We start from the raw sequence: 14,185 nt of genomic DNA, 5'->3' as shown, positions 1-14,185 counted from the left end.
AGTATTTGATTAGAATTTATACTTGACCAGGTGTCCAAGGGAACTGTACTGAGCCTCAGGGTTAGAGAACCCCAGTATTGTTAAGGTGACCCTCTAAGGGCTCGGTTTACATTACCTCTGTCGTGGGTACAGCAGTGGCAGAAGGAAAGAGGTCTTCGCCGCGGAGCTCCAACAAGGGTCTCAACTTCAACAAGAGAAGTGAAAGAAAAGCAAAGCACAGGAGCAGAGTGTGAGAGGGACAGAAGAAGAGGGCAAAGGAAAGAATCTAATAATGAGGGGGCAGAAAACAAAGAAATGAAGGAAAATAAGAACAGAATGAGACAGTGCAACTGCCTGCAGCATTTCAGGAATTAATGGCATATTCCACACATGCAATCCAGGTTAAACAATCAAAGATCACAGGTACCCCTAGAGAACAATTAACCTGCAACTTTCAAAACTTCAAGCATAATGTTTTCACTGAATCAAGAGTGGGGCAGAAAGAGGGAGAGAGGCAGAGCCAAATGGAGCAAGAATTGACAGGGGGGACAGAAATAGAGACAGAGGCACGGTTTGGGAGAGAAAAGACATACAAAAGAGAAGAAGGAATGTCAATAAATTTTGAGCAGTGGGAAATGTGATGAATCTGAGTTACACAGTGTGTGAGAGAGGTTAGCAAGAGTGCATGAGAAAAGGGCGTAATAGTTAGAAAAGGTGGAGGAGAGGTTTGTTATGGAAAGCTCTGCCCATGTATAGCTCAGAAATGTGGAGTGTTCTGCCTCTTTCACTCACTGCCCTTCCATTGTTATTCTGTGACACAATGGCTGCTTTATTACAGTAGATTCTTTGGTCTCCAGTTTTTAGGGTCTTTGCTCTTGCTAAGCCAGTTTGGCAGAAAACTCCTTGATCTCTGTAAAAATCCAGCATGATGCTGAGTTAGGAAAAACAAATTTATAGTTTAATCAAGCGAGTCAGTGCCCATGCTCGAATTGAACCAATATCACTGGACAGTCTGATGAACAAGTGAAATTGTTGCTACAAATCAGAAGTCAAAAGTATGTAGGTGATGGAAGAGAAGAGTAAACAGTTAATTATTTAAAGAAGAAACCATTTGAATTAGATAAAGAGCATGCATCAAACCAGCCTACTTTTAAAACCAGGAGCAACCAACCAGCTGGGACATATCAGTGACTTTACCCTCTATGCCCATTTACAATAACTGTCCCCTTTACAGTGAGCTATCCATTAAGTGGTCATTTAAACAAATTCAGACAGGGCAGTCAGCAAATTGCAATTTTCACATTTAGCTGGCCTTCACAGAGACCAACTTCTGCTCTCAAACCCCTGAATTGTAAATTTCAACTCCAGCTGTGCAGCATTACCTTTAAGGAATACATCAAGTGGATTGGCTATTGAACAGTGGGGACTATCACAGCTGAAGACAGCTATAGCTAGTACTAACATTCACACTTGTGTGATTTTCCACAGCCAATGAGCAGGAAACCAAGCCAGACAGATGGTTAAATTCATGCAGAGGTGTACAGTGATAGCTAACAAAGAAAGTGAGTGTGAAACCTACAGTCCACTCACTAATGTTAATATTATTGCTCCAAAGTCTAAATATTCAGGTTCCTGTGATGAAACAGAAATATCAGATAAAAATAACCGCAGAGTGCACCTTTCCCCATTATCTTCCATCTCTCTTCACTGCCTCCCCATCACAGGTCATTTTATCCCTTCCTATCACACCTGCCATCTCTTCATTTTATAACTTTTCTCCATATCCCTCTGCCTTTCCTTATCACACCCTACATCTTCCCTTATTACAACATTGAATTTTAACCCCCTCCCTTTAGCTCTTCATTCCTTCTCCATTTGGCCTCATCCTCTGCCTCTCCACATCACACTCCCTACAGTTTTTCAACAACCTTACACTTCTTCGACAGTGGGAAAACCTACAATGTCATTCCTAAAAATTAACTGCCCCTTTTTGACTCTTACTTCAACCCTGACACCTCATTTGATGAACCTTACAGCTGTGAATGGTTCTTTAACCAATATTTTAACCTTCTGCTATTTTTCCCTCTTTATGTCTGAAAACTCTAACTAGGAATATGAGTGCTGCCTATATTTGAGCCCCCTTTCAGTAAAATCTAAGGCATTTTGGCCCAACTTGTCCATTCCAGCCAATTTGTCTACCTGAGCTATTCCCATTTGCCTGTTTGGCCCATGTCCCTCTCAACCTTTTATATCCATGTACCTGTCCAAATGTCTCAAATAATTGTACCCACCTCTACTTGTTCATTCTATGTACCTCCTTTTAAATCTTTTCCCTCTCACCTTAAATCTTTGACCTCTACCTTGGGAACAAGAATATGACTGTTTACCTTATTTATGCCCCTCTTGATTTTATAAACCTTTATAAGGTAATCACCTATAGTCTTCTACGCTCCAGGAAAAGTAGTACCGGATAATAGTTTCTACTTAGAACTTAAGTCCTCCAGTCCCGATAACATCTTTGTGAATATTTTGTGCACCCAAATGGCTAGCTTAACATGGAGCACATGTGATCTAATTTTCCAGACCAGCCAACCATGCTAAATCTTGTCAAAATTCTCGCTGAACTCCATTTACACAATGTGCACCACTCTGCCCTTGTCGATCCTCTTGGCCACCTTTTTAAAAATTTAGTAAAATTTGCAAAACATGATTTCCCTCACACAAAGCCATCCTGATAACTGTAAAGATATCAATGCGATTGAAAGAGTGCAGAGAATATTTACTAAGGTGTTGCCAGGACTTTAGGAACTGAGTCACAGGGTCAGGTTAAACAGATTAGGACTTCCTTCCCTGGAGTGTAGAAGGATGAGGGGAGATTTGATAGAGGTATACAAAAGTATCTGGGTATAGACAGAGTCAATGTAGGTAGGAATTTTCCAGAGATTAGCTGACATACAAACCAGAGGACATGGGTTAAGGATGAAAAGGTTTAAGGGAAACATTAGAGAGAACTCTTCACATTGAGTAGTAGGAGTATGGAATGACCTGCCAACTTAAATAGTGAATGGGGGCCCAATTTTAACATTTAAGAAAAATTTGGACTGGTATGTGGATGGAAGGGTTATGAACTGGTGGGACTAGACAGAATATAATAGTTCGGCACAGACTAGAAGTGCCGAAGGGCCTGTTTTTGTGCTGGAATGTTCTATGGTTTTATATTTTTTTCCTTTAAGACCTTGTTATTCTTTAGTTAGGACAAGGCTTTTTCAACTTAGTCAAGTGGCAAGGCTGGACTGTTATACTTCTTTGGGATGAAGTGGCAGTTTCTCATATCCAGGATGGATTTATAGTTGAGAAAACCTTCAAAGCATGGTTCCCAGCAGAGAATGAGTGCCTCTCTGCCATTGATAATTTCACTACTCTTTTTGGTTCTTAATGTGGTGGGATTTGGGTCCCATATGGCTCAAGATTTGGGTCCCATATGGCTCAAGATCCTGGACATGTCATGATTATCAGTGGGCTATTGAGCCTCCAGAGCTGTCTCCAACCACTATTAATTCTACGGTCATACAGGCTTTACCTGAGATCCTGCCACCAGATGCATATAGAGCTTTTCTTCTCCCTTGATGAATGGTAGAGATTCCAATACAGGATTGCCTTCCATTTGTGGTTAATTAGCTTCAGGACCTCCTTGTTGATCTAATCGAACAAGTCCTGGTTTCTTTCTGTATAGTAGCTGATTATGGAGAACCTCAGGGCATTCCAAACACTGCAGGGACTGATGTTCCTGGGGGCTGGGGGAGGACAAGTTGACTACAAGAAGGAGAGTTTTTTGTGAGGTCTCTGAGAGTTCTTGTTGCAACATTTCTGTTGATGCTAATATTTTAGCATAGATGGAGATAACAGGGATAGGGCAGCACTCAGTCCATCTTCCTTTATCTCTCCCAATCCCATCCACTTCCATAACGGGAACTTGGCCAATCATATATTGAAGTCAGCATGCAAATAGACTTGAACTAAACAGCTCTTCCAGGTGAGGCAAAGATTCATGTGCACCTCCTCCAACCTTGTCTATCACACTGAATATTCCTGATGTGGCCCCCTCTACATCGGTAAAGCAAAACAGAGTAGGTGACCGATTTGCAAAGCACCTGCACTCTGTCTGCAATGGACATCACAAGCTCCTGATTGCATGACATTTCAGCTCCCCATGCCATTTCAACACTGACCTGTCAGCCCTTGATCTTATCCACTGCCAGGGAGAGACATAAAACAAAATCGAGATATTCCGACTGGGTAATCTACAACTCAATAGTTTGAACATTGAATTATCCAATTTCAGGTATCCCTTACCCTGTGTTCTCCCTCTCTTTCCTTCCAGTCCACCTTGGTCCTCCCATTATTATCCTGTTTCTCATGTCCCCCATCACCCATTTCCAACCCCTGCCCCCCTCAACCCCTTGGTTCCATTCACCTACTACCAACACATTTCATCTAACCATAAATTTGGTTCCATCTCTCTTTCACTTCTCCCTTAACAATTCCCTTTATCACCTTCCTTACTTATTGGATTCCAGCATTATCACCCTCCAGGACCTGTTTACACTTTCACCCTCCTCCTCCCCCACCTGTCTCCATCTGCCTGCTATCCATCACTTACTAACCTGTCTCACCATTCTCCTCTTTATATTGTCTACCTTCCAATCTCAGTCTCGAAGCCGGTCTTGACCTAGTCAATGATTCCTTCTACCCCTCCACAAATGCTGCTCAACCCAGCTCCTATTGTCTATAACCCATTGAATTCCTCCAACAGTTTTGTTTTGTAGGCAGATACACGAACCTCACCCAACTTAAAAGAGGGTGCAGTCAAGGATGGAAGGGAAGAGAAAAGCCATTAGAGAGAAAGGTGGTTAGCGAGTGGTGAAGCAGAGCGACAGCCATACGTACCACCCAGATGCAAGTCGAGGATTTCACTGTAACTAGACTCTCCCCAATAGTCTATAATAAGATTAGAAAGAGTTACTGTACAATGCCAGGCAACACGCAGTATAAAACATGCATATATGCTGCTCAAGAGATGGGCCAAAACCCAAACTTTCAGTGAGCATCTTTTATTGGGAACAGTGCAGCATTTTCCAGACTGGCCCTGCGAGGTGGCACTCTTCAGGCCAAGTGCTCTACTGTCCCGTGTTGTTACAGTGTTGCAACCTCAAAAGTTTTGCATGCAGGATGCTCGATTTGAAGGCTTACTTTGAATGGTAGTTTTGTTGACAGCTAAAGCCTCTGAGAACTTGTTTACTCACTGGCTTCTGACAGAGAAATGGCAAACCTCTTGAGCAACTTCATTGGACAGAAATTGACAGTTTGGCAAAGTAGGACAGGCTCGCCCAGAAACCTATTGATTACCAGAGACCCAATGCTCACCGCTGAGGTAATGGCAGAGAGAGCTGGCTATGTTCAAAACAGCAGTGTAGCCAGTGATAGGTAGAACTGGTTGTGGAGATGACCCTTAGTATCTCATTCTTTCAGCAATCTGATGGGCTGTCCTCAAGTCCCAGCATTGGGATGAGTTATGCTTATTTCAGCATCATTATGGGGGACACAGGAGGTGCAGCCTTCTCTGGTAACAGTGCAATAGATGCAGTTTGTAATAGGAGAGTTCAGGGTGATGCACCAAGTTGCTCTCCTGCAGGTATGCTCAATGTGTAAACAAGTTAAAGGAGCTCTCTTGTGCAGAAAAATCATACTGCATTGTTTGACAGTACTGGATTGGAAATCAGCTGGTAAGAAAGCCATTGTGCTGGAATTACTGTTAGCACTGGTTCTGTGTTTAGGAGTTCAAAGCTCGGCTGGTGAAGAATTCCAAGATGCTGGAATTAAATAGGAAAGTCTACAGATGCTATTATTGAGTGCAATACACAGATGTGCTGGAGAACCTCAGCAGGTCACAAAAGTAGGAAGTACACAAAAGCCTGCGTGACCTCAAGTTTTCCAGCACTTTTGTATATTCCAAGCTGGTGGCATCAGGATCAGATCTCCCATGTCGACAGGATCCCAGGTGATGGGACAGAGAGGCTGTAACCCTGTCTGACAATATGCTACTGAGATTGGGAACAATGAAAACCTAAACTTTATTAATATTTTGGAGGTGGATATAACTGATGAGAACAGCATTCAGTCCCCATCCCTAATTGATTCTTAGAGGGTAGTGGAACCACTATTTCTTAATCTCAGAGTGACTGTGTTTAATCCACGAGTTATCTACAAAGGACAGTGTTTAATCCCAGAGTGATCTGTGAAGGATTGCTTAATCTCAAAGTGAAGAGCTGGAATAAATCCCAGAACGTGTGATTTAAGAAGGGAAGTGCTTAATTTAAAAAAAATAATTTTAATGATTTAGCATGGAAGAGGCCCTTCTGGCCCATGAAACCCATGCCACCAATTACACCCAATTAACCGACCAACTCCATCCATTTTGAAGGATGTGAGGAAACCAGAGCACCTGGTGAAGACCCATGCAGGTCATGGGGAGATCATTCAAACTCCTTGACAGTGCTGGATTCAAACCCAGATTGCTGGTAGTGTAATAGTATTGCACTACCCTTAATTGTGGTGCCCAGATTAATCCCAGAATTAGTGATTGAGGAAGGATAGTGCTTAATATCCTTGAGTGATCAAAGAGTGACTGTGATTAATCCCAGAGTGAATGATGTGGACAGGACTGTGTCTGACTGGATATAGTGAGTGAACATAGGAACAAAAGAAATAAATCTATCATCCATTAAGTCCACTAGATCCTGCTCCACCATCCAATCTGACTAGGGCTGATCTTCTTCCTTAGCATTACTTTTGTGCACTTACCATGTTCATGGATGCCCTCAATATCCAAATATCTATTTGATCTTTATCTCGAGCCTCCATGCCCATTTTGGATAGAAAACCTCTGCTTCCAGTCACTCTGATACACAATATCAGATGAAAACAAAATAACCTGTTGCCCTTTAAGTTCCTAGATATACTGATCTAAAAACCATCTCTTTCAAGTGAATTCACAACACTACTGTTGTGAATTTGCTTTGTTCAATGACATTGTACAGATCTGTGAACATCCATAGATGGAATGAGTGATGCTGGCATGATTTGACCTGCCTTATGTGGAACACCTGGACATGGCTATAATGGACAGGGTGAACTTTGGAGGGTTTGTAATATTCACTGAATAGAAAAAGCAACCCTGGACAGGTCAATGATTTACAATGGATTGTATTTGAGATGGTGGGCACAGCTATAATTGATACTGGATATTTAGAAACCCTGGGCAAGGCTGTGATTGACAGTGAATTGAAGGGGTTACCTTGGGTAAGGCTGTGATTGAAAGTGAATTAAAGGGCAAGGCTGTCATGGATGACTCTAGCTGACAGTGAATGGTTATCCCAGCTGCATCCATATTGACATAGGATGGAAGAAGCAACTGAAGGGAGTCTGTAACTAACCCTGGCTGGAGACCAATGATTTAATACAATTCTGGACAGTGGGTAAGGCTCATGCAACCTCTGGCTAATGGGGAGGGGTCAGCTTTCTCAGCATCCCATCCCCTCAGTTGCAAGCATTATTGGGCCTCAACAAGAATCTACCATTGGACTGCCCTTCTTCAGCAGCGTTGACCATGGTGAACACAGAGGAGAGTTACCTGCTTCTCCCCGGAGAGCCTTCTCGACAGCAACTCCCCGCTCCTCCAGCTGCCGCTGTTTCTCCTCCACCTGCTCCAGTTGCCGCTGAATGATCTGTGAAAGCAAAGGAGTTTATTCAAATCAGGCGACAGGGCAGTCCAGCAGAACGATCACTCCCTGTAAGAGCAGAGAGCAATGTGCAAGAGTCAATGACACCTGTAGAGTCACAGCCAACCTGTTACCCCTGTGGCAGAGTGACCCAAAGAACCTGTTACCCCTCTTTGACAGTAAACTATAGAATATGTTACCCCTAACCCAGCAGAGTGAACCATAGAATCTGTTATCCCCTGGCAGTGTGAACATTAGAACCTGTTATTCTCCCTCTGCCTCTTAATTTGGTTCCCACTCCCTGCAAATCTAGTTTAAACCACATTAGCAAACCTCCCTGCCAGGTTATTGGTTCCCCTCCAGTTCTTGTGCAACCTGTCCCACTTATACAGGTCATCCCTTCCCCACAAAAGGTTCCAATGATCCAAGAGCTTGAAATCCTGGCCCTACTCCATTTCATCAACCACTCATTTGTCTGCACTAGCTTCCTGTTCTGACCTTCCCTATCTCATGGCACCAGGAGTAATCCAGAGTAGCATCTTTGGAGTTCCTACTTTTAACCACTTTCCTAACTCCCTAACCTTGCTTTACAGGACCTCTAACCCATTTTTGTCTATGTCATTATCATGTCCTCTGGCTCACAGCCCCCCCCCCCCCACCCCGCTGTAGACCCTGTTAACTCTTAAGGGCAATGACCAAGATAAATCACTATTCCCTTTGGAGCAGGGTATGCCAGAAGGATGCAATTTCAAAGTAACTCTAATTTATTTACATCAGGACTGTGTAGCCTAGTGTGTCCATCCCTCTCCCTCAATGTCCCATGCCAATGTAGGAAATTGGATGAAGAAACTACAGATGCTGGAATCTTGAATGAACAAAGGGAAACTGGAAGGATCACACAAAAAAAGGAGCATCTGTGGAGTGAAATCATTAGTCAATGTTTTGGACATGAAATGCTAACTGTCCATTTCACTCTGGATGCTGCCTCACGTGGTGTCCCTCCAGCTTTTCTTCGTTAAATTGGGAAACAGGATGTGAATTTTATATTTAGGCATTTGACATGTGTTTTGTGTGTAATAAATGCCAATTAAAAATTGGTTTCCTGAAATAGAGAAACAAGATAGAGGAAGGTGTGGATTCGTTTGAGATGGAGTCTTTAACATGGAACCCCAAAGGCATGGTTCTGCCTCTGCCCATTGTTTTGAGGTTTTTGGCTTTACCTTCTATACAGAATCTTTCTTCCACATTAGTCATACTGATAGGATGTGCCAATAAATCAACTGACCTGTGCTCTGTGTAGCCTCTTCAGCTCTTCCTGTTTGGCTTGTCTTCGGGCTGCCTTTTGTACCTTCCGAGTCAGCTTGGAGTTGAGCTCTTCCTCTGTGTAGGGTTTCTGAAATAAGAGAGCAGAGACTTCACACTTGCTTATCGTGAGCAGCTTTTCCATTGAAACATGGGGCAAACACCAGGAACTATCAGTGAGCTCGGCATTTCTAGTGGACATGGTTTGAGAGGTTCACACAACATTGTATCTACAGCCACTGTTAAATCTGGACATGGACATCACAAGCTACTGGGTCCATGGAACACAAACAAAAGGTACGTGTACCTACTGCAGAAAGCCCACCAAAATAAAAAAAAACTGAGTGCACCAATCAAATCTGCTTCACTGTTGGAGAATATCAAGTCAAGATATAAGGAGATCTAATTCAATACAGCAATACTGTACTTGGGTCAACTAATCGGTTATTTATTTTTGCAAACCAATTGGTACATGAGGCAGCGATGGCCCAATGATAAATCTCTGCCATATTTTGGCTCTTATATTTATTTTCATTACTTCTTTAATGTTTTGTGCCAACAGCTCTATCATAATATGGACACACTTGAATCTATCCTAATCTTAAAAACTTAGTAAGATTACTTTTATTTTTCTATACTCAAAAGCTAACTGAAAGGCAACTGCACATGAATATTCATGGATATTTACTCTTCTCCTCTACTATGGATAATCAGGAGGACCAGATGAAAACAGTGGAAGGAAAATGATTCCTGATAACTGGAGCTACGGGAAAATTGTAGTGGATTGTACCCATTTAAACCTGCAAGTTCCCATTTATTGTGTGGGTGAATTGGAAGGATTTTATTTTTTGCAGTTTCTAGTACCCCAATATATGTTAATCCTGGTTTCTCATGCCAGTGTAAAATGAGTTCATGAAATGAATGCGTTCCATCAATGAGCAAGAGCAGAAAGAAGAAAACAGAGCAGATGATTCAAGATTCCCTATTGTCATATAATAAAATGTGTAATATTACACAAAATTTGCTTTAGTCTGCTGTAAGGCAGACAGATTGCCATCAGCAGAAATTGACGGGTGCCTCAGTCAGAGAAAGAGAAGCCAAAGAGGTTCCTTCAGAGTCACTGAGTGTCCATGGATTCGCCTGCAGCCACACAGTCCAAACAATCAGCAACCTGACTCCAGATCCAAATTTCCAACATAATCAGGAACCCTTCAGTGCCCTCGGCACTCTCTTGCATCCCAGTTCCAATACCTGGTACCCCTTCAGTCAGTCTCCAGCAGCCCACAACCTACGTGGGTCCCTCGTCTCGAGTCACCAACAACCAACTGCCTGTGTGTTCTTTAGCTGCGGAGCCTCTCACTGGTTCGCTGTTGTGATCACTGTTCTGTGGGTCTTCTACTTCTCAAACAGGGAATGGCCTCCCCATTTTCTGGTGCCTGCACGAGTCCTCTGCTTCCCTGGAGTCTGCAACCCCTTGAGGCTGCTGCCAAACACAAGGGCCGTCATCTTGGGCCCAGACCCCATGGCCTCAGGATTTAAAAAAATAAAATAACAGGCTACTAAAGCCTGTACAGAGCCGTCGGTAGTTGGACTGGGTGGTAGAATCTTGCGGAGGAGCGCTGCGTCTTCTTGCTCTCCGCGGGTCTGCACCAGGGCAGTGCTGCCGTTGCAGTAACTCTGGCAGCATTGCCATTTTTTTTGATGACAGTGTGAACCAGGCTTATTACAGGAAATTCGGGAGAAATAAAACAGGTAATGGAGACAAATGGAGAAAAGACTGCCAGCAGATGTGAAATGAGTAATAAGGGGAAAGATTGTACAGATCATAAAGAAAGTTTACTTGTCGATGCAGAGGGCATGGCTGAGGTGCTGAGATCTTTATGCCAGAGTTAACCAAATAAAAATGTTTCTGAAATTGCTGCAAAAAAATATATATAATTGAAATTGTGGAAGGGCTAAAAATTGATAACAAGGTAGTAATGAAAAGACTAGAAGATAAAGCATTTGGTGCAGTGAAATGCATCCTATGTTGCTCAGGGAAGCAAGGTAGGATATTGAAGAAACCCCAGTGATAAATCATCCCAACATTAGTGGCATTGCCTAAGGAGTGGAGAATTGCAAATGCTGCACCTCTTGTTCAAAGTAGGGTGCAAGGATAAATCCAATTACTACACATTATTTATTTCAACCTCAAAGGTGGGAAAAGTTTAAAAAAACAATAGTCAGGGGCAGAATTATCAGTCATTGATTAGTGAAAGCCAACCTAGGTTTGTTAAAAGATAAATTAAATCTAATAAAGTTTTTTGATCATCAAATAACAGAGGTAGTCGATGAGAGAAATAGGGATGATGTGGACTACAGAGAGGCCAATAAGTGCCATATAATAGGCTTTCATTACAATTAAAGGGAATATAATAAAAGGGCTGCAGCAACTTCGATAGAAAACACAGCAAACAGAGTGAAAAGTTGTTTCTCCAGACTGGAGGGAACCATAGATTGGTTCTAGAACCACTGCTTTTATTTATTTACATATTACGTTCCACTGCTTTTATTTCAGATTTACAGAGGACATGAAAATTGGAGACATAATGAGGTTTGGGAATGAAGGTGGTACAGAGAGGCTTGCAGAATGGACAGTAGGATGGCAGATGAAATGTAAAACTGGGAAATGAACTGTCACATTTTGTTGGGAAGATGATAATTATAATGGGCATGTTGGGAAAAGGGTACAAGAACGGAGATCTGTGTGTATATGTGCTTATTTTGTTTGATGTGGCTGGTTGAGCTGAAAAAAAAGTTGAAAAAGGATATGGAATTCCAAACTTTGGAAATACAGATGAAGAATTCATGATGAATCTTTTATGAACAGTGGACTGGCCACAACTGGAGTAGATATCTAATTTGTGCTCAAGCCTCTGGAAAGATGTGAAGGATATGGAAAGGATACAAAAGAGATTCACTAATATATGATTCCAGGGAGTTGAGTTCTTATTATACACATGGTTGTAGTGATTCTCAGAACAAAGGAGGGGGTCAGGAGATCTGACAGAGTATTTAGATCCATGTGAGTTATTACCAAGAAGATAGACAGGAACTGTTCCCACTGCTGGGGGAATCAAGAACTGAAATGACAGAATTAAGGAGCTTGTTTTATAAAAGAGGTGAAATTAAACTATTGTCACTCCCTGACTTTGAAGGCTCTGAAAAGTCATCTCCTGCAAGAACTTACTCTCCTATATTTACTTACCCTTCCCCAGACCATGCGAAACTTCCTTTTCCCTCTCCCCAGTTAACACAATTACTCCCCACACATCCTCTAACCACCTACATTCCTCAACTGCAAGTGCTCTCCTATCCCACCTCTGGAAGAAAATGTTTGTTTAAACAGTGTTGACGGTATTCCAGCCATTCAATGCCAGTGTACAGCACTCTACCTTGTATGTGTATGATCTCCTGAATGCCAGAGCATGAGGAACATAGACAGTCTCAAGGAGAGAGGGAAAAAACAACTTAGAAAGGAACAGTTTGACAACAGAATATAATAACAAAGACAAATTAGTTGTAAAGTAACAAACCACATTGTGTCTCCATACAACTCCAAACTCACCAACCAACCCTGATGTGCTCTCAAACTCTTAAGCTGTACCATATCTTCACTAACCACAAATTGTATCATTCCTTCAGATTCACCAATCAATTTACTGTGTCCTCAGTCTCACTTACCAATTCACTTTGCCTCCTGTTCATCAACCAATCACACCATTGTGTCACACACACATTTAAATAATCTTGATGTCCATGAACTAACTGCATCGTGTCCTCACACTCACCCACCAACCTTAATGTCCTCAATCATCAATCCACCCCAGCATGCCCTCATCCTCACCAACCAACTACATGTGTCCTCAATCTCACAAACAAGTGTGTCATAACACTCACCAAATGATCCCCATAGGTCTTCATGCTAATCAGTCAACTGTGCTGTGACCTCATGCTTACCAACCAATCCCATGTCCTCAAACTAACAAATCCCAACATCTCATCATGTTCAACAACCAATTCAGCTCTCACTCACGAATCAACAACAGGTTCTCAAACGTACCCCAATACATTTAAAACCCTACACACATACGTGGACCCCCTACTTTTGTCCTTGTTAACCCTTCCTCCATTAATACTTGGCTTCTTTTGTATATTTGGATTTGTCTACTTGGGCCTCCATATACATTTGGACGCCTACCTCTATATATTTGGGTTGTACGCTTCTGAAACTACGCATATGGTCCTCTCTATCTCTGTTAACGAACACAATGACCTCTGTAAACTTGACTTCCCTAATGAAACTATAGATTCAAGGACACATGGACCTTTGTCCCCTTCGTTCTATTGACGTCTCTTGGACTCTTACCTGTTAAGCTTAGATTCCTTTCCCTCAGTACAGTGAACGTCAGAACATTTGGACCCTTGTTCGTCGGAAAATGAGACAATTCTATCTTTGAACTCTTGAAACTCCTTATCTCTGCCCTAGACCCTTCCATCCCTTACATTGGGGTCCTTCTATCCTTGAACACATGGACTCCTCTAATACACTGGGATCCCTGAAACCTTTTATCCCTGTTCATCTGGGCCCTGGACCTACCACAGTTCTACCACTAAAGTTGATTCCTTTTACAATCCCAATCCTAAATCCAATCACGACTGAGAGCAATCATGCCCCTAAACCCAACTACTATCATCTTCTCTTTAATATGTTTACTAGATTTATGTTTACCCCAATTTGACTGGCCCAGCCTCACTCATCTTGGACCATTCAGCAACATAGACAATCCACAAATACTTTTGACACACATATCACACAGCTCCCATACACACAGCAGTGCCTGGCTACCTCTCTCCTGGAGCGTTGTGAGGTCCTCTCAAGTATATCGTCACTGGACAAGTCAGAGTCCTCTGACAAACTCAGGTGTTGACGGAGCTGGAGTTCTGCAACAAACAATCATGTAAGACCAGTGTCCCTGAAATAAATTGAACAATGAATGTGTCCAGGTCATGTCTGAGATCCTGGTCATGTCTGAGATCCTTGGATTGATGGAACTAAAGAAGTTCATATGTAATTGTATGCCCTT

The 14,185-nt window shown here is 42.3% G+C and overlaps 1 protein-coding gene across 2 annotated transcripts in view; it reads right to left on the bottom strand.

Annotated features, from left to right (window-relative positions):
• LOC138745848 (protein-methionine sulfoxide oxidase mical3a-like) overlaps window positions 1–14,185 on the bottom strand; it is a 176,120-nt gene that overhangs the window by 17,925 nt on the left and 144,010 nt on the right. For both annotated transcript variants that reach the window (XM_069903247.1, XM_069903248.1), the window contains 5 exons: window positions 13,948–14,042; window positions 9,043–9,150; window positions 7,670–7,763; window positions 4,927–4,977; window positions 116–184 (listed from right to left, as the gene is read on the bottom strand). In XM_069903247.1, coding sequence (XP_069759348.1) covers window positions 116–184; window positions 4,927–4,977; window positions 7,670–7,763; window positions 9,043–9,150; window positions 13,948–14,042 — 417 coding nt within the window. The remainder of the gene's footprint in view (window positions 1–115; window positions 185–4,926; window positions 4,978–7,669; window positions 7,764–9,042; window positions 9,151–13,947; window positions 14,043–14,185) is intronic.

This window comes from Narcine bancroftii, chromosome 11, assembly GCF_036971445.1.
Source record: "Narcine bancroftii isolate sNarBan1 chromosome 11, sNarBan1.hap1, whole genome shotgun sequence".
Taxonomy (NCBI): Eukaryota; Metazoa; Chordata; class Chondrichthyes; order Torpediniformes; family Narcinidae; genus Narcine; species Narcine bancroftii.
Note: the sequence above shows the minus strand (reverse complement) of the source record. Positions and strands in the feature narration are given on the sequence as shown.